Source organism: Bufo gargarizans, chromosome 3, assembly GCF_014858855.1.
Source record: "Bufo gargarizans isolate SCDJY-AF-19 chromosome 3, ASM1485885v1, whole genome shotgun sequence".
NCBI lineage: Eukaryota > Metazoa > Chordata > Amphibia > Anura > Bufonidae > Bufo > Bufo gargarizans.
In genome coordinates, this window is record NC_058082.1 from 484,135,802 (window position 1) to 484,156,128 (window position 20,327).

At 47.4% G+C, this 20,327-nt stretch overlaps 1 protein-coding gene across 3 annotated transcripts in view; it reads right to left on the reverse strand.

The window, feature by feature from the left end:
- Nucleotides 1-19,058, reverse strand: part of RABGEF1 (RAB guanine nucleotide exchange factor 1) — a 36,159-nt gene extending 17,101 nt beyond the window's left edge. Inside the window, exons 1-4 of one of the 3 annotated variants that reach the window (XM_044283818.1) lie at nucleotides 18,930-19,058; nucleotides 6,063-6,245; nucleotides 3,722-3,891; nucleotides 999-1,118 (exon numbers count right to left, since the gene is read on the reverse strand). In XM_044283818.1, the coding sequence (XP_044139753.1) occupies nucleotides 999-1,118; nucleotides 3,722-3,891; nucleotides 6,063-6,241 (469 nt within the window). In that variant the 5' untranslated portion in view covers nucleotides 6,242-6,245; nucleotides 18,930-19,058. Of the gene's footprint in view, nucleotides 1-998; nucleotides 1,119-3,721; nucleotides 3,892-6,062; nucleotides 6,246-14,978; nucleotides 15,048-18,929 lie in introns of those variants that run through there. The other 2 variants (XM_044283817.1, XM_044283819.1) reach the window with 2 other exon arrangements.
- Between the last annotated feature and the right edge of the window lie 1,269 nt (nucleotides 19,059-20,327).

Consider the following 20,327-nt stretch of genomic DNA (forward strand, 5'->3'; position numbering starts at 1 on the left):
TTTTGAACTTTTTAACAGCAACCTCACCCCATTCATTGCTGCAGAACATTCAGAAAACCCACTAGATATATAGGGTGCCTGATGGAGGCCTCCGGTTTGGATTGAAATGCGTTGTTCCTACTAATAGAATAAACTTTTATGGAAGCACCCTTAATACTCTATAAGCGGAGTGCATGAAGAGTAATAGGAGCAACTTTCCAATATTGAGGTTTTATCCTAATTCATCGTCCTCCCCTAGCTTAGATCTTGTGTGAGCGCCGGTCACTGCTGGGTCCACGCATGCGCACTGTTCTGCCCACTAATGGAAGGAGCACTGATCTTAACAGTGTGCATGCATGGGCCCGGTGGTGACCAACGCTCGCACAAGATCTAAGCCAGAGGTGGAGGATAAATTAGGAGAGGAGGGCAGGCCAGAGGACTCCAAGAGGAGCGGTTATGGTGGCACATGAAAGAGGGACCTGGGCACTTGCGGGACCTAATCTGCATATCTTTACAAAGTGTTTTTTTCAGCTTGTGGACGTGGCAAAGACAGAATAAAAAGACTGTTTTTATGTTGGGCAACTGTGCTATAATGTGATATAAGCGGTCTAAAACGCTCAAAGTAGGTGATAGACTCCCTTTAAGCACACAACCTGGTCTGGTTAATGGTTCCATCTTTCGATCCTGGAAGAGTATACATTGATATTAGATGATATATACCCCCAGAGAGTGCCCCCTTTTACTGTTTTTCTCATTTTGTGACTGGAATAGTGTCAGCACACACTCTGGAGGCTCCGCTATGTAATGGGTCTGGTTTGTGAATATACTTCAGTAATGAAGAGGGTGGACATGTTGGAAGGTACAGACAACTTCACAGCTAGTACAGAACCACATTCTACATTGATTATACCGAAATGATGACAAGATGGAGCTACACTTTTCATACAGACACACTGCACTCCCATCTACAACAGGAACAAGACACTAATAAGCAAGTAGCACTGTCTGAGCTGTGTTACCTTCAGCAGGAGAGGCCAGCTCCCAGGGAGGGAGAAAGAGACCCTTCAGGTCCCTGAGAATATCAGCACTGCGCTCCCTGCCGTCTGCCTGCACCGGCTTACCAAACTTTTCTTCAGTGTCTGGATAATTTCAGGAGCAAATCAGATAGCCAAAAAGGTTACATGACAGGAAAAGGGGAGAAATCAGGAGGAGGAAAAATAAATGCAGAAATGAAATTAATTATGATAAATGGATGAAACAAAAAGTGCTAAATAAAGAAACAAAGTAGCAAGCAGTAGTCATCAGTAAGGATGGATCTGGGTTCCTACTGACTCAGGTTTGTGCTCCTCTAACTAGATTATTAGATTATCATTGGTACTGGCATGGTTTGGGCACAACGAGCAATACACCACCCAGGCATACGTTCCTCTATCTCTTGATTTTTCTGACATAAGAATCTGCTACGTGATAATGTGAACATACCCTTTAAGGGGTTCTCCAGGTTCGTCCCCCTCCCCACCATCCCTGGAACTGAGGAGGGAAGTACACTTACCTGTCTCCTTGCCATCCGGCCCACTGCTGGGGTCGCCCTCTAATATATACTGAGAACCCACACAAATATGTATATACCTTTATCAAAACCCCATAAAGGAACTGCTTGCACAACAATTCCTTAAATGGGTTTTCTCATGAAAACATTCCCTGTCCATGAGCATATTAGGGCATATTCACCTAAATTACTGCCATGTAAAATACCTGGCTGGCTGCAGATACTCTGGTAGAATCTGCTGTTTTCCGGATGTGTGGATATGCTCATCGTCCACATTCTGAAAGTAGATATCTCTGATGAGACCACCCCTTTAATTGCTTCCCCGAGGGTAACATTTCTTTAGTGGTGGCTGCTCCGACTGTAATGAGGTCAGAGATGATAGCTGCTGACATAGGCCTAAGTAATTCTGACCTGACCTATGCAGACCAGCAACGACTAAGCTGCCAGGGATGTCTGCTGGCCAGGACTCTTATATCTTACTTTTCTCGCCCCATGCCGCTGGAGATGCCGGTATATTGATCTAACGTACTGCAGCACATTTTCCCATATGTCCGTCATGAGGACAAGCTGGTGTTGTGGGTGAAGGGCTTATATCTACTGCACAATTCTGTACAAAATGGGATGTAGTAAAGTGTTACAAGGCATGTCCAGGAGGCAATGCTTCATTTTCACTTATTTGTATTTAGATATTAAAGGGTCTCTGAGTTTTCAAAAAACTTTTGATTTGCCATAGAGACAAATCAAAAGTTCTGATTGGTGAGGGTGTGAATGCTGAGACCCCCGATGATCACTAGAACTAGGAGACAGAAGCGCTCACATAGTTCATAGCGCAAAGGGGCGAAATGTGCAAGAAATCCACAACAGATAGAACATGCTGCAGATTTGCAGAATACTCTCAAATCTGTGCAGATTCTTTCTGCAGTGGGTGAATGGGATTTTTGGAAGACCCTTTAGTCCATTAATATGTTTGTTACTATGAATGCTAATGGTGATTCCTGGCTGCATTTAACTTGATTGTTAGGGATTTCAAAGACTTGAACATTTAAGTGTTCGGCTGCATTCCCACAGCTAACGTAAAATAAGGGAGAGAAAACTAAGCTGGTATTGGCTCATCATCCATGCCAGGCACGTCAAAATCCAATGAGCCCAATTTTTTCTATCCTCCTCCCCACGGGGGAGAGTCATCATGCCCCCATTCACATTAGATGGTCAGCCTCCCACTGAAATCAGCGGGTTTGGTAAACATTCATACCATGTATGGGTAGCTTAAAGGGATTATCCTATTACAAACACTTATCCCCTATCCACAGCACAGGGGATGATTGTCTGATTGGCAGCCCCCGCTGATCACGAAAACTGGGACCCTGTGTTTTTCCCACTTGAATAGAGTGGCGACAGTCACACATGAACGCTGCAGCGTCATGGGACTACCGGAGAGAGAAGAGCGCTTGTTCTCAGCTGTCTCCGGCAGTTTCAGAGTAGAATGGACAGCCTCTTCGTTCAAATGGGGGAACATAAGGCCACCATGCTTGGGATCAGCGGGAAACTCTGCAGTTGGACCCCCGCTGATTAGACACTTACGCCTATTCTGAATGGGACAACCTGATTAAAGCGAATGTCAGAGCTTTAACAACAATATACATAACCTATTTCACACCCTTAAGTCGGTCTCCGAAGTGTGTGTAAGGTCTGTTGCAGTCCTCAAGTTGGGAATCCGCAAAACACGGATACCGGCTGTGTGTGTGTTCCACATTTTGGGGACCGCACATGGCCGGCCCTATGATAGAACTGCCTATTCTTGTCCGGACAAGAATAGGACATGCTCTATATTTTTTGCGGGGCAGCGGAATGGAACTATACTTTTGCAGCCTATTCTGCAGAATGATTGCAGACCCATTCATACGGTTGTGTGAATGAGCCCTGAGTTTGGGAAATGCTGCTGTCACATGGAACGCTCTCGACTGTGTGATACCAGCCTAAGGAACATACTCAAAATTTCCGGAATTCTCTGCCCAAACTGGGATTGTCACATGACAGATTTACAAGATGCCACTTATGTGTAAGAAGTACCTTATTTTGGCAGCCGTGTCTTACCAATAACAGGGATATGGAAGATTGAACAGGAGTCAGGAGCAATACATTACAACAGGAAGATACCGTGCACTGCTGTGTATTGCTTATAAGTGTGGTTACCTTTCTTCTGTACACTTTTGGATGAGGCTGTAAAGAATTTCTTCACCGTTGTCACTTTTCTTGTCTTTTCATTGGATTTCTTTTCTTCAAATTTGGTAAAGCCAAGAGATGTTTGACCTCCCTGCGCTCCTTGGCTGCTGGCGTAAGCTTCCTCTTCTTCCCTCTGCAAGCTGTAATGGCAAATGTCTACAGGTCATGCCTAGACCTCCATGTGAAATGTTAGGTTAATTTGCTTGTGGGGATTACCCAGTATATTATGTGGTTACAAGAACTTGTGCCGGAATAGGTCAAGACATTGGTGAGAGTGGAGCTTGTCCTTACTGTTGTGGATAAGCATATGTCATCACTGGAGTATTGGGCTCAGGGATCTCCAGCATTAGGAAGTCAGAGTTCTTCAGGAGCTTTGTTATCGGAGTCTCATTTAATCCACAGTACCTCACCCATCTAATCTCAAACACATAGTGGTGCTACACTTCCATTAGGCACTATCTTTCTCTCAGATGGTCACCCGCACAGCTACTGCATCTTCAAGATGTCATCAGGATGACACAATTCTTTCTCTAAAGATCGCTGCGCCGGAGATCAGATGATGCCTGCTGGTCCAGCTTTTAAACTACATTAAATTTGCGGCCAGCAATACATTTTCTCTTGCATCAGTCAAAGGGAAAATGTAGAATTTCATGGTGGCCAATCGAATAATTACATAGACTGAGCATATCCAACAAATACTGTCTCATCCTCATGAGGGGACAGTCAGCACGATATGTGCAAAATGACATGGATTATCTTGGTAAAGAGGACCTGCCACCCCTCCTGACATGTCTGTGTTATACTTGTATTACCCATAAAATAACAATACTGGAACTTCTGTTTTTTAAAGAGGTGTTTCAGTTTCATGATATTGATGAACCAACCTTAGGAACGTCATCAATTTCAGATTGGTGGAGGTCCGATTCACTCTCCGATCAGACGTTTGACTGGGCCGTGGTTCTTGTGTAAGTGCTGCAGCATCTTCAATGTCTACCTGCACATCACCTACATTGTAGTGGCAATGCAGTGCGACTACAGCTTCGTCTCCCATTCACTTGAATGGGACACAGCGGCGATTACACTGCACCACCAGTACAATGTAGATGGCTTTCAGATAAACACTGAAGAGGATGCAATGTTCACCTGAGTGCCACAGTCTCTAATGGGCGGGGGTGCCAAAAGTCAGAAACCTATCCTGAGGATAGATCATCAATTTAATGAAACCGGAAAAACACCTTTAAGAACTCTTCCTTGTGGCGTTCCTGTTATTCTGGAGGAATAACAAGAAGAACTGCACAATGCGGAGTTTAAAAAAAACACAATAATACAAGTATTTAATAAAGCAGACTTGTCCGGAGAGCCAACAGCTTCTCTTTAAGTGATCTTGACACTTTAATTGGGTTAATAATCCTTAATTTTAACTCCCATTTAAAGCAGGTGTTCAGGATTTTGATACCGATGGGCTATCCTAAGGACACACCGCCAATCACCGGATTCGTTTTAGGCTACTTGAGGCAGGAAGGATCCAACAGGCTGTTCACCCTGTCGGATCCATCCTTCCTCTGTTTCGTCGTGCCGCCGCTCAGTCCCCATTGACTATAATGGGGACGGGGCGGCGCAGTACGGCAGTTTGAGGTCAGAGGCCGCCGGACTAAAAAGTCGGACATGCAGGACTTTTAGTCCAGCGGCCTTTCACCGTGCACTGCCGTACTGCGCCGAAGCGCCGCCCCCATTATAGTCAATAGAGACGGAGCGGCGGTCCGGCGAAACAGAAGAAGGACGGATCCGACAGGGTGAACAGCCTGTCGGATCCTTCCTGCCGCAAGTGTGAAAGTACCCTTAGCTCTGCAACTACACCGCTCAATCTGTTGTGTAGTGGACAGAGCTGGTAACTGCAGCACTGTTCCCACTGAAGTGAATGGGAGCCGTACTGAGGCTGCCAGCTCCGTCCACTACACAAGGGTCTGAGCGGCGTAGTTACGGATCACATGGAGATGATTTGCCTGGTCACATGACCCTCCATCAGCGGCCATCTTATGGACAGGACCTCTGTGTGGACAGCACAACAGACTTTGTAAACAAGGGGGCATATCTTATCAAATATAGAAAACGGGGCAGCATTTTAACAAAGACTATATTAATAAGTGCTATATAATTATCTCACAAACAAATTAGTGAACAGTAACCAGAAGGTGGCCAACCCCTTTAAGGATAGACCAACAATATCAAACTCCTGGACAACCCATTTAATAGCAGCATGCCGTAACTGTATGTAAACAGGTCATGCTTCCGTAGACGAGTACAAGTATACCGTTCTGCAAGCTCCCAGTCCTCCTGGATTTGTTTCTGTCGTGCCTTCTGGTACTCCTCCCGCCAGCACTTTGAGCAGAACCCTTGCCAGGCTGGGTTTCCATAGTAGCCACATCCTTTTTTACAGAGTAATTCTGACTGGTCCACGTGGATGGCTCGGCGCTCCGATTTCTGACTCATCTTCCTGAGGAAGACAAAATGTCACATTTATTAGGTCTAAATCATTAAAACGAAGAGAGTAAAAAGGCCCCTTAAAATATTGGTGTAAATCACAAGAAGAAATTTGTGGCATCATACTGGACCTGCAGAAGTTGTTGATGGCATGCAGAATGGCAAAAGATGAACTGTTTACCGTTTGAGAGAGAAAGGAATAAAGATGGCGGCACTTTATAAAATACACCCTTGTTCAGATTCTTTAACAGAATGGGTGAAGCTGCAATAAATGCTGCCGTACCCGCCCTGACATCTCATCCATTTATATCCTTCTGTGCCCCTCAGACCTCTTGGGTTCATCACATTCATGGACTGGACATCTATAATTGCTACAACAATTTACTGCTACAACTGTTTTCTCCTCCACTCATATTGACGGGCTTTACATCACTTGTCTCATCTACCTCACCATTAGGGCTCATTCAGACGGCTGTATGCTGTCCGCAAAAATGCGGATCCGTTTTTTGTGGATTAGATGCTGTCCTATTCACTTCTATGGGGCCCTTTTCTTCCATTGCACGGTTCAGCAAAACAAATGAAACATGTCCTATACTTGTCAGTGAAAATCAGGACATGGCCCCACTGAAGTTTATGGGTCAGCAAAAAAACATAATGCAATCTGTTTTTTGTGGACATGCTGAACTGTACGCAAAAAAAACAAAAAACAGATCAGCATTTTTGTGGATAGCATATGGCCGTCTGAATGAGCCCTTACTACGTACTTTGGTGTATAAATATGTGACGCTTCAGACACTGTATTAGGCTACTTTCACACTTGCAGGAGCCTTTTCCAGCAGGCTGTTCCGGCAGGGGAACAGCCTGCCGGATCCGTGCTACCGCAAGTCCACCGTGCCGCCGCAAGTCTGCTCCGGCCCCATTCACTATAATGCAGCACGGCAAACATGCCGAGTGGCGGACGGACAAAAAAACGCAGCATACTGTAGTTTTTGTCCGGCCGCCTCTTGGCATGTTTGCCATGCTGTGGCCGGACCTCTGACCCGTTCCCATTATAGTGAATGGGGCCGGAGTGGACTTCCGGCAGCACGGATACGGCAGGCTATTAATCCGCCGGAACAACCTGTCAGAAAAGGTAATCGCAAGTGTGAAAGTAGCCTTAAAAGATGGAAAGAGGCAAGAAAAGCTCACAATTGTGTCATCATCTTTTCAGTAAGCCATTAAAAAGGTATCAACCACTGAGGAATCAAAATTTAAATTTTTTCTTATCTTCCGGATCAAGTGAAGATTATGTCCCCCTGGATTATTTTTTTTAATTCATTTCACAATGTAAAACAAGAAATAAACTATGTGCATCAATCATTAGTCACTTATTATCACTAAAAATATTGGCAGGTGTTAGGAAAGTTAGTGAAATAAATTAAAATAATCCGGAAACCGTGATCTTCACTTGATCCAATTTTCTTGCTTAGCTCCTAGCTGTAAATCCTATGAATGCCTCACGGAGCCCACCATGGAAAATATATTCCAGTGGTGGGCAGAGGTCACAATAATGCCTGTACAAGCGTCATAGATGCCTGTTCAGGCCATTTTACTCTCCGAAAAAGGTCTAAGGCATAACAATACGCCGTAGACTTCACTCCACTATTCATGAGCGCAGGGAGCGCTGTGAACGGCATGGGCACAGCCCAGACTCCAGTGCAGAACAAGGTGACAGCGCAGCCCGTCATGTATCAATGTATGTATGTATGTATGTATGTATGTATGTAGTGTGTGATCATCACAAGCATCTATACATGACACACTGCTGTGCATACATCACATCCATCTATACATGACACACTGCTGTACATACAGTACAGACCAAAAGTTTGGACACACCTTCTCATTCAAAGAGTTTTCTTTATTTTCATGACTATGAAAATTGTAGATTCACACTGAAGGCATCAAAACTATGAATTAACACATGTGGAATTATATACATAACAAAAAAGTGTGAAACAACTGAAAATATGTCATATTCTAGGTTCTTCAAAGTAGCCACCTTTTGCTTTGATTACTGCTTTGCACACTCTTGGCATTCTCTTGATGAGCTTCAAGAGGTAGTCACCTGAAATGGTCTTCCAACAGTCTTGAAGGAGTTCCCAGAGATGCTTAGCACTTGTTGGCCCTTTTGCCTTCACGCTGCGGTCCAGCTCACCCCAAACCACCTCGATTGGGTTCAGGTCGGGTGACTGTGGAGGCCAGGTCATCTGGCGCAGCACTCCATCACTCTCCTTCATGGTCAAATAGCCCTAAGGGTACTTTCACACTTGCGGCAGGACGGATCCGACAGGCTGTTCACCATGACTATAATGGGGACAGGGGCGGAGCTCTGGCGCAGCACGGAGAAAGGCCGCCGGACTAAAATTACTGCATGTCAGGCTTTTTAGTCCGGCGGCTTTCTCCGTGCACCGCCGTGCTGCGCCGGAGCTCCGCTCCGTCCCCATTATAGTCAGTGAGGACCGAGCTGCGGTCCGCGGGCACGGCAAAATAGCCGCAGGACGGATCCGACATGGTGAACAGCCTGTCGGATCCGTCCTGCCGCAAGTGTGAAACTAGCTTTACACAGCCTGGAGGTGTGTTTGGGGTCATTATCCTGTTGAAAAATAAATGATGGTCCAACTAAACGCAAACCGGATGGAATAGCATGCCGCTGCAAGATGCTGTGGTAGCCATGCTGGTTCAGTATGCCTTCAATTTTTAATAAATCCCCAACAGTGTCACCAGCAAAGCACCCCCACACCATCACACCTCCTCCTCCATGCTTCACGGTGGGAACCAGGCATGTAGAGTCCATCCGTTCACCTTTTCTGCGTCGCAAAGACACGGTGGTTGGAACCAAAGATCTCAAATTTGGACTCAGACCAAAGCACAGATTTCCACTGGTCTAATGTCCATTCCTTGTGTTCTTTAGCCCAAACAAGTCTCTTCCGCTTGTTGCCTGTCCTTAGCAGTGGTTTCCTAGCAGATATTCTACCATGAAGGCCTGATTCACACAGTCTCCTCTTAACAGTTGTTCTAGAGATGTGTCTGCTGCTAGAACTCTGTGTGGCATTGACCTGGTCTCTAATCAGAGCTGCTGTTAACCTGCGATTTCTGAGGCTGGTGACTCGGATGAACTTATCCTCCGCAGCAGAGGTGACTCTTGGTCTTCCTTTCCTGGGGCGGTCCGCATGTGAGGCAGTTTCTTTGTAGCGCTTGATGGTTTTTGTGACTGCACTTGGGGACACTTTCAAAGTTTTCCCAATTTTTCGGACTGACTGACCTTCATTTATTAAAGTAATGATGGCCACTCGTTTTTCTTTACTTAGCTGCTTTCTTCTTGCCATAATACAAATTCTAACAGTCTATTCAGTAGGACTATCAGCTGTGTATCCACCTGACTTCTCCACAAGGCAACTGATGGTTCCAATCCCATTTATAAGGCAAGAAATCCCACTTATTAAACCTGACAGGGCACACCTGTGAAGTGAAAACCATTTCAGGTGACTACCTCTTGAAGCTCATCAAGAAAATGCCAAGAGTGTGCAAAGCAGTAATCAAAGCAAAAGGTGGCTACTTTGAAGAACCTAGAATATGACATATTTTCAGTTGTTTCACACTTTTATGTTATGTATATAATTCCACATGTGTTAATTCATAGTTTTGATGCCTTCAGTGTGAATCTACAATTTTCATAGTCATGAAAATAAAGAAAACTCTTTGAATGAGAAGGTGTGTCCAAACTTTTGGTCTGTACTGTACACCACATCACACACATCTATACATCACACACTGCTGTACATACGTCACATACATCTATACATCACACTGCTGTACATACGTCACACACATCTATACATCACACACTGCTGTACATACGTCACATACATCTATACATCACACACTGCTGTACATACGTCACACACATCTATACATGACACACTGCTGTACATACGTCACACACATCTATACATGACACACTGCTGTACATACGTCACACACATCTATACATCCATCACATACAACTATACATCCATCACATACAACTATACATCCATCACAGTGCTGCCCATAATTATTCATACCCCTGGCAAATTTTGACTTAAAGTAATTCAACCAGCAAGTAATTTTTTGACGGGAAATAAAATAGGTGTCTCCCAAACGATAATAAGACGATGTACAAGAGGTATTATTGTGGGGAAAAAAAAACATTTCTCAGCTTTTTTTTACATTTGAGCAAAAAATACAAGATGTTCTGCACTGTGGAAAATCTCAGAGGACGTGGTCGCAAGCCAAAAGTGACACCTGTGCTGCCGGGAGGATAGTTAGAGAGGTGAAAAAGAATCCAAGGATCACCACCAAGGCCATCCTGGTGAATCTGGGCTCTGCTGGTGGAAATGTCTCAAGGCAGACAATCCAACAGACACTGCACACTGCAGACCAAGGAGGACGCCACTTCTCCAGATAAGGCACACAAAAGCTCGCTTGGCCTTTGCAAAAGCTCATCTGGACAAAGAAGACGACTTCTGGTCTTCTGTGTTATAGTCAGATGAAACTAAAATTTAATTGTTTGGTCACAATGATGGTTCCTTCATTTGGTGTAAAAAAGGAGAAGCCTTCAACCCAAAGAACACCATCCCCACTGTCAAACATGGTGGTGGAAACCTAATCACAGTAAACGGCACCATGAAAAAAGAGCGATACATGAGGACTCTCAACAACAACATCAGGCAGTCTGCAGAGAAACTTGGCCTTGGGCACCAGTGGACATTTCAGCATGACAATGACCCAAAACACACAGCAAAAGTGGTGAAGAAATGGTTAGCAGACAACAACATCAATGTTTTGGAGTGGCCCAGACAGAGTCCAGACTTGAAACCAATTGAGAATCTGTGGAGGGAGCTAAAGATGAGGGTGATGGCAAGAAGACCCTCCAACCTGAAAGATTTGGAGCTCATTGCTAAAGATGAATGGGCAAAAATACCTGTGGAGACATGGTGAGGGCCTTTGGAGAAAAAGCTGGTCTGCAATTATAGGAAGCGTTTGATTGCTGTAATAGCCAATAAAGGCTTTTCTATTGATTATCGAGAAGGGTATGAATGTGGACTGGACACTTTTTGCTCAAATGTAAATAAAAGCTGAGAAAAGTTTTTTCCCCACAATAATGCCTCTTGTACATCGTCTTATTATCTTTTGGGAGACGCCTATGTCATTTCCCGTCGAAAAATTACTTGCTGGTTGAATAAAAGTAACTTTAAAGAGGACCTTTCACCAGAAAAAAAAAACGTATAAACTAACTATACAGGCATGTAGAGCGGCGCCCAGGGACCCCCCTGCACTTACTGTTATACCTGGGCGCCGCTCCGTTCTCCCGGTATAGCCTCCGGTATCTTCATAGTTAGGCTCCACCCAGGGGAACCTGCCGTCCGCTCATTCTCCCATGCTGCAGCGCTGGCCAATCGCAGCGCTCAGCTCATAGCCTGAGAGAGAAAAAAGCCTCTCAGGCTATGAGCTGAGCGCTGTGATTGGCCAGCGCTGCAGCATGGGAGAAGGAGGCGCCGGCAGGTTCCCCTGGGTGGAGCCTAACTATGAAGATACCGGAGGCTATACCGGGAGAACGGAGCGGCGCCCAGGTATAACAGTAAGTGCAGGAGGGTCCCTGGGCGCCGCTCTACATGCCTGTATAGTTAGTTTAGAAGTTTTTTTCTGGTGAAAGGTCAAAATTTGCCAGGGGTATGAATAATTATGGGCAGCACTGTACATCTATACATCACACACTGCTGTACATACATCACATACATGTATACATCACACACTGCTGTACATACATCACATACATGTATACATCACACGCTGCGCCACATACATCACACACATTAATACATCACACACTGCTGTACATACGTCACACACATCTATGGTATGGCATCTATCTGAGGCATCTATTAACATATATGTTTTTTTGTGTCCGTTAAATGTGATGTGAGCCCAGCCTAACTGACAGGGAAGAAGCTGAACAGACTCCGCCGACTATGATGGAGTCTGTTCAGTTTCCGTTCGGGATCCTGTCTTTTTACCAGACAAAAAAAATGCTGCATGTAAGACTTTTTTGTCCGGTCTTATTGACAGAATCTGCAACAGAGGCTCCAAACACAAATGTGACCAAGTGTAGGCCTACCTGGCATGTATCTGAATTACTGCAACGTTCATCCTCCTGGGCTATAAATACTCCTCAAAAATTATAAGAGGAGTATTTTTACTCTTCCAGAAAAAATGGAGTGCGACCTCATGTGGCAGGTAATAAACAAACACACGCATACTGCTGGTTAGAAGACTTATGTACGGATTTCACCCTATGCATTACAAAAAACTATTTAGCTGTTTTTGTAATGTTAGGGAAATGCAGATGATAAACATCGGAACAAATAGGAACTATGTAATGGTTATGGATTCCTCTGACATGCAAAAAATGAAGTTTCCATCTGCGACCTTCATGCCTTCCTAAACACAGGTACAGTACGTAAAAAGAAAGCCGATGTGATCTCCGCCAAAAGGCAACCGACATGTAAATGTTGAATGGTCTAAAGACAAACACTGGCGCACAGTATGAGACATTATGTTTGCATCTGCCATTTGTTTCCATGAACACTAAGACCGGTGATAACAGAGGTCAGGGAAACCAGAAGGCCACGAATGCCAAGAAGAGGAAACACCAGAGGCAGGAATCGGCTGCTAATGTGGTGAGACATTGTGTCACGAATCAGCAGTCATCAGCAGGTTTCTGACGTTCACGAGGCAGAATAACCCTATCACCACAGACCGGTTCCACTGGCTAAAATAACTGCACTAAAGTGACAGTGATTCACATATAATACTAAAGGGCATCAGAAGCTGAGGCGGAATAATAAATAAAAAAAATCAAATTTAAGGCCTTATTTCAGTTTTGTGATCCGCATAGTGCGGATCTACAAGATACGGATAGCGTTTTTGTGTGTCCCACACTGTCCCTATTATAGAAATACCTATTCTTATCAGCAAGACCATAGTAACATGACATCACACTCCATAGACCAGTGGTCTCCACCCGATACAAAACTAAGGCCAGACACAGACGAGCGAGTTCAATGTGAGAAACTTGCTGGGTGTGTCAGTGTGAGGTCCCATTGTGAACCTTGAATCTACTGAATGCTGTGAATGCTGTGTGACCCAGAATCTACTGAAGTACACTGACGGCACTATGTCAGTGTAATTCTAAATATTCCAGGTCTCACAGGGACACTTATAAATAGGGATGAGCGAATCAACTTCGGATGAAACATCCGAAGTCGATTCGCTGTATTAGAATGTATTGGCTCCGATGAGCCGAAGTTACTGCTTCGCGAGACTTCGCGTAATAACTTCATAAATTGATTTGTACTGTAAAAAACCATTTCCCGAACTCGGGTTCAGTTCCAAAGTACCACTTGGAACCAAACCCAAGTTCGGGAAATGTTTGCTCGCTCCGAACAGTATTTGAACAATGTTTTTTGCGAATTCGCTCATCCCTAATTAGAACGCTGTGTAATCCTGTCAGAGGAGCAGAGGTCAGAATAGGAACCTACTCCGACAGAACTTGCTAGGAGTTATAGTTTCAAAACAGCTGGAGTGCTAAAGGTTTGAGATCACTGCCATCACCAACAGTGAGTTACAATGTGCGCCCCAATATATTCTCTGCAAAATCCATAGCTGATCAACATCAGGGCAATCACTATGAACCAGTGCTGGGCGGTGAGGTCGGCTGGGTACATTGTGGCACCACAATCTGCAGCCTTCCATAGTGATATAATGTGATGGATCCAATAAACCCCAATGCAAAGTCCACTGTAATCTCATAGAACTCCATGTAAACAGGGTGAGCAGGACAATCCGTCTTATTGGAACACCGCGTGCCCCTCTTATGTCAGGCACTGTATGGTATGGACGGGCCCCTCTTATGCCAGGCACTGTATGGTATGGACGGGCCCCTCTTATGCCAGGCACTGTATGGTATGGACGTGCCCCTCTTATGTCAGGCACTGTATGGTATGGACGTGCCCCTCTTATGCCAGGCACTGTATGGTAAGGATGGGCCCCTCTTATGTCAGGCACTGTATGGTATGGACGTGCCCCTCTTATGTCAGGCACTGTATGGTAAGGACGGGCCCCTCTTATGTCAGGCACTGTATGGTAAGGACGGGCCCCTCTTATGCCAGGCACTGTATGGTATGGACGTGCCCCTCTTATGTCAGGCACTGTATGGTATGGACGTGCCCCTCTTATGCCAGGCACTGTATGGTATGGACGGGCCCCTCTTATGTCAGGCACTGTATGGTATGGACGTGCCCCTCTTATGTCAGGCACTGTATGGTATGGACGTGCCCCCCTTATGTCAGGCACTGTATGGTATGGACGTGCCCCTCTTATGTCAGGCACTGTATGGTATGGACGGGCCCTCTTATGTCAGGCATTATAGGGTGGCCACCAGCCCAGGTGAGTAGATCATGTGGCCTAAGCACCTCAACCATACATGAGGTTGGGGTACACCCGGATATTTTGAATACCCAAGACTTCCCCGGGCGGGTCTATCGGGGACTCCGCGGATGAGACACATTACACAGGGCGTGGCTGTGGACTGCCCCCTCCCCTCTTTCCCGCGCTCACACTGTCCGTCAGTGACCCCACACCGAGTATTAGAGCAGCCGCTCACCTGCCCCGCTCAAGCTCTCCCAGTTCCTATACGTCTCTCCACTCAGCCCGTAGCGGTACACAAGCCAGGCCTCTTATGTCAGGCACTGTATGGTATGGACGGGCCCCTCTTATGCCAGGCACTGTATGGTATGGACGTGCCCCTCTTATGCCAGGCACTGTATGGTATGGACGGGCCCCTCTTATGTCAGGCACTGTAAGGTATGGACGGGCCCCTCTTATGTCAGGCACTGTATGGTATGGACGTGCCCCTCTTATGCCAGGCACTGTATGGTATGGACAGGCCCTCTTATGCCAGGCACTGTATGGTATGGATGGCCCCTCTTATGTCAGGCACTGTATGGTATGGACGTGCCCCTCTTATGTCAGGCACTGTATGGTATGGACGTGCCCCTCTTATGTCAGGCACTGTATGGTATGGACGTGCCCCTCTTATGCCAGGCACTGTATGGTATGGACGTGCCCCTCTTATGCCAGGCACTGTATGGTATGCACGTGCCCCTCTTATGTCAGGCACTGTATGGTATGGACGTGCCCCTCTTATGCCAGGCACTGTATGGTATGCACGTGCCCCTCTTATGTCAGGCACTGTATGGTATGGACGGCCCCTCTTATGTCAGGCACTGTATGGTATGGACGTGCCCCTCTTATGTCAGGCACTGTATGGTATGGACGGGCCCCTCTTATGTCAGGCACTGTATGGTATGGACGGGCCCCTCTTATGCCAGGCACTGTATGGTATGGACGGGCCCCTCTTATGCCAGGCACTGTATGGTATGGACGTGCCCCTCTTATGCCAGGCACTGTATGGTATGGACGGGCCCCTCTTATGTCAGGCACTGTATGGTATGGACGGGCCCCTCTTATGCCAGGCACTGTATGGTATGGACGGGCCCCTCTTATGCCAGGCACTGTATGGTATGGACGGGCCCCTCTTATGCCAGGCACTGTATGATATGGACGGGCCCCTCTTATGCCAGGCACTGTATGGTATGGACGGGCCCCTCTTATGTCAGGCACTGTATGGTATGGACAGGCCCTCTTATGCCAGGCACTGTATGGTATGGACGGGCCCCTCTTATGCCAGGCACTGTATGGTATGGACGGGCCCCTCTTATGCCAGGCACTGTATGGTATGGACGGGCCCCTCTTATGCCAGGCACTGTATGGTATGGACAGGCCCCTCTTATGTCAGGCACTGTATGGTATGGACAGGCCCCTCTTATGTCAGGCACTGTATGGTATGGACGGGCCCCTCTTATGTCAGGCACTGTATGGTATGGACGTGCCCCTCTTATGTCAGGCACTGTATGGTATGGACGTGCCCCTCTTATGTCAGGCACTGTATGGTATGGACGTGCCCCTCTTATGCCAGGCACTGTATGGTAAGGATGGGCCCCTCTTATGTCAGGCACTGTATGGTATGGACGTGCCCCTCTTATGTCAGGCACTGTATGGTAAGGACGGGCCCCTCTTATGTCAGGCACTGTATGGTAAGGACGGGCCCCTCTTATGCCAGGCACTGTATGGTATGGACGTGCCCCTCTTATGCCAGGCACTGTATGGTATGGACGGGCCCCTCTTATGTCAGGCACTGTATGGTATGGACGTGCCCCTCTTATGCCAGGCACTGTATGGTATGGACGTGCCCCTCTTATGCCAGGCACTGTATGGTATGGACGGGCCCCTCTTATGTCAGGCACTGTATGGTATGGACGTGCCCCTCTTATGTCAGGCACTGTATGGTATGGACGTGCCCCCCTTATGTCAGGCACTGTATGGTATGGACGTGCCCCTCTTATGTCAGGCACTGTATGGTATGGACGTGCCCCTCTTATGTCAGGCACTGTATGGTATGGACGTGCCCCTCTTATGTCAGGCACTGTATGGTATGGACGGGCCCTCTTATGTCAGGCATTATAGGGTGGCCACCAGCCCAGGTGAGTAGATCATGTGGCCTAAGCACCTCAACCATACATGAGGTTGGGGTACACCCGGATATTTTGAATACCCAAGACTTCCCCGGGCGGGTCTATCGGGGACTCCGCGGATGAGACACATTACACAGGGCGTGGCTGTGGACTGCCCCCTCCCCTCTTTCCTGCGCTCACACTGTCCGTCAGTGACCCCACACCGAGTATTAGAGCAGCCGCTCACCTGCCCCGCTCAAGCTCTTCCAGTTCCTATACGTCTCTCCACTCAGCCCGTAGCGGTACACAAGCCAGGCCTCTTATGTCAGGCACTGTATGGTATGGACGGGCCCCTCTTATGCCAGGCACTGTATGGTATGGACGGGCCCCTCTTATGTCAGGCACTGTAAGGTATGGACGGGCCCCTCTTATGTCAGGCACTGTATGGTATGGACGTGCCCCTCTTATGCCAGGCACTGTATGGTATGGACAGGCCCTCTTATGCCAGGCACTGTATGGTATGGATGGCCCCTCTTATGTCAGGCACTGTATGGTATGGACGTGCCCCTCTTATGTCAGGCACTGTATGGTATGGACGTGCCCCTCTTATGTCAGGCACTGTATGGTATGGACGTGCCCCTCTTATGTCAGGCACTGTATGGTATGGACGTGCCCCTCTTATGCCAGGCACTGTATGGTATGCACGTGCCCCTCTTATGTCAGGCACTGTATGGTATGGACGTGCCCCTCTTATGCCAGGCACTGTATGGTATGCACGTGCCCCTCTTATGTCAGGCACTGTATGGTATGGACGGCCCCTCTTATGTCAGGCACTGTATGGTATGGACGTGCCCCTCTTATGTCAGGCACTGTATGGTATGGACGTGCCCCTCTTATGTCAGGCACTGTATGGTATGGACGGGCCCCTCTTATGTCAGGCACTGTATGGTATGGACGGGCCCCTCGTATGTCAGGCACTGTATGGTATTGACGGGCCCCTCTTATGCCAGGCACTGTATGGTATGGACGTGCCCCTTTTATGCCAGGCACTGTATGGTATGGACGGGCCCCTCTTATGTCAGGCACTGTATGGTATGGACGGGCCCCTCTTATGCCAGGCACTGTATGGTATGGACGGGCCCCTCTTATGCCAGGCACTGTATGGTATGGACGGGCCCCTCTTATGCCAGGCACTGTATGATATGGACGGGCCCCTCTTATGCCAGGCACTGTATGGTATGGACGGGCCCCTCTTATGTCAGGCACTGTATGGTATGGACGGGCCCTCTTATGCCAGGCACTGTATGGTATGGACGGGCCCCTCTTATGCCAGGCACTGTATGGTATGGACGGGCCCCTCTTATGCCAGGCACTGTATGGTATGGACGGGCCCCTCTTATGCCAGGCACTGTATGGTATGGACGGGCCCCTCTTATGCCAGGCACTGTATGGTATGGACAGGCCCCTCTTATGTCAGGCACTGTATGGTATGGACAGGCCCCTCTTATGTCAGGCACTGTATGGTATGGACAGGCCCTCTTATGTCAGGCACTGTATGGTATGGACGGCCCCTCTTATGTCAGGCACTTTATGGTATGGACGTGCCCCTCTTATGTCAGGCACTGTATGGTATGGACGGGCCCCTCTTATGTCAGGCACTGTATGGTATGGACGGGCCCCTCTTATGTCAGGCACTGTATGGTATGGACGGGCCCCTCTTATGTCAGGCACTGTATGGTATGGACGGGCCCCTCTTATGTCAGGCACTGTATGGTATGGACGTGCCCCTCTTATGCCAGGCATTATAGGGTGGCCACCAGCCCAGGTGAGTAGATCATGTGACCTAAGCACCTCAACCATACATGAGGTTGGGGTACACCCGGATATTTTGAATACCCAAGACTTCCCCGGGCGGGTCTATCGGGGACTCCGCGGATGAGACACATTACACAGGGCGTGGCTGTGGACTGCCCCCTCCCCTCTTTCCCGCGCTCACACTGTCCGTCAGTGACCCCACACCGAGTATTAGAGCAGCCGCTCACCTGCCCCGCTCAAGCTCTCCCAGTTCCTATACGTCTCTCCACTCAGCCCGTAGCGGTACACAAGCCAGGCCTGGCGTGCTGACGTCACACGGTGATGCGCCTCAAGCCTCGCACCGGGTTGGACTTCCGGTTTTGCGCAGTTCTTCACACAGATAGAGTTGAGGTGGCTGATGGATGTGTGATAGTCGGTCTCCAGTCTGTCAGAATTTAACAACTCAACCGGTGTAAAAAAAATAAAAAAATCTGTGGCTATTTTAAGTGGCTTTTGCCGCGGACCTGCAGTGTGATTTACCCTTAGGCTAATTTCACACAGGCGTGTTTATCCCGCGAAACGCCTGCCGTCCGGGTGATGCTGCATTTCCCAGACACAACACTGCTCCTCTGACCGAACTAACAGCATGATGGTGAACTATGGTGCTATGAGTTCCTACCTGTACTCGTGGCATTATGGACAGAAGACCCACGGTCAGGCGAGAACCTGTGAGGTGAGAGGAGCAGTGCTCATTCCAGGAGGTGTAAACCAAAAGGAGGAAAAAGCCACCGACTAATAATCACTAAATACACACCACAAATACCAATAAGATTACTGCAGTTGCTATAAAAGCTATTTCAAGATTAAAAGTAATTTCAATGGTAAAATAAATAAAAACAATTGACTCCCTTCACTGAGGAGGAGGTCAAAGGGATAGCGCTCAAGACACCCATTGCCTCCCCCGCCAGGATCGCTTGTAGTATGTTAGGAATAAACACGGCGGTACCCAAGGGTTACTTCTGGTGGTTTCCTTTTATTTTCATCACAGGAGGGCTCAGTGCATTAAGGGGGTTCTTAAATCCTCCCTTTTTCAGGAGCAGTCAGAATAAAAAATATATATATATACATATATACAGCCATAAAAGGTATCTTTACCAGTAGGGCTTATGTACTGTACCTTTAGTTTGTGCCATGTGGTGGGGAGGGGGGAAGGGACGTCACTTCCAGTTTGCGGACCGGAATTGTGCGTTACACTGTGGAACGCATATTCAAATTATATATTGTTAAAATATAATTGGTGGTTCAGTGTCCTCCGTTCTATAGTTGGATCCCTGATGTTTGAGAATGACACCAGGGATCTCTGTAGGGGAAGGAGAGGCATACAGATAATGAAGCGAGCGGGACAGGAGGGAACTTCTAAGCATTGGGTTGTACTTCAGAAGGACCCCATCCTGAGAAAAGACCTACCACGTACCCCAATAATCACTTACAGAGGAGCTCAGACCTTAAAAAAGTAATTCTCTCAAGTAATTCTGCCTTCTGTGAGACCTGTTTGCTGAAAAGTACCCTTTCCACTACTTAAAATGTTCGTACGGGTGCTCTTTCCGAAATGGGGTCACTTCTTGGGGGTTTTCATTTCTGGGGAA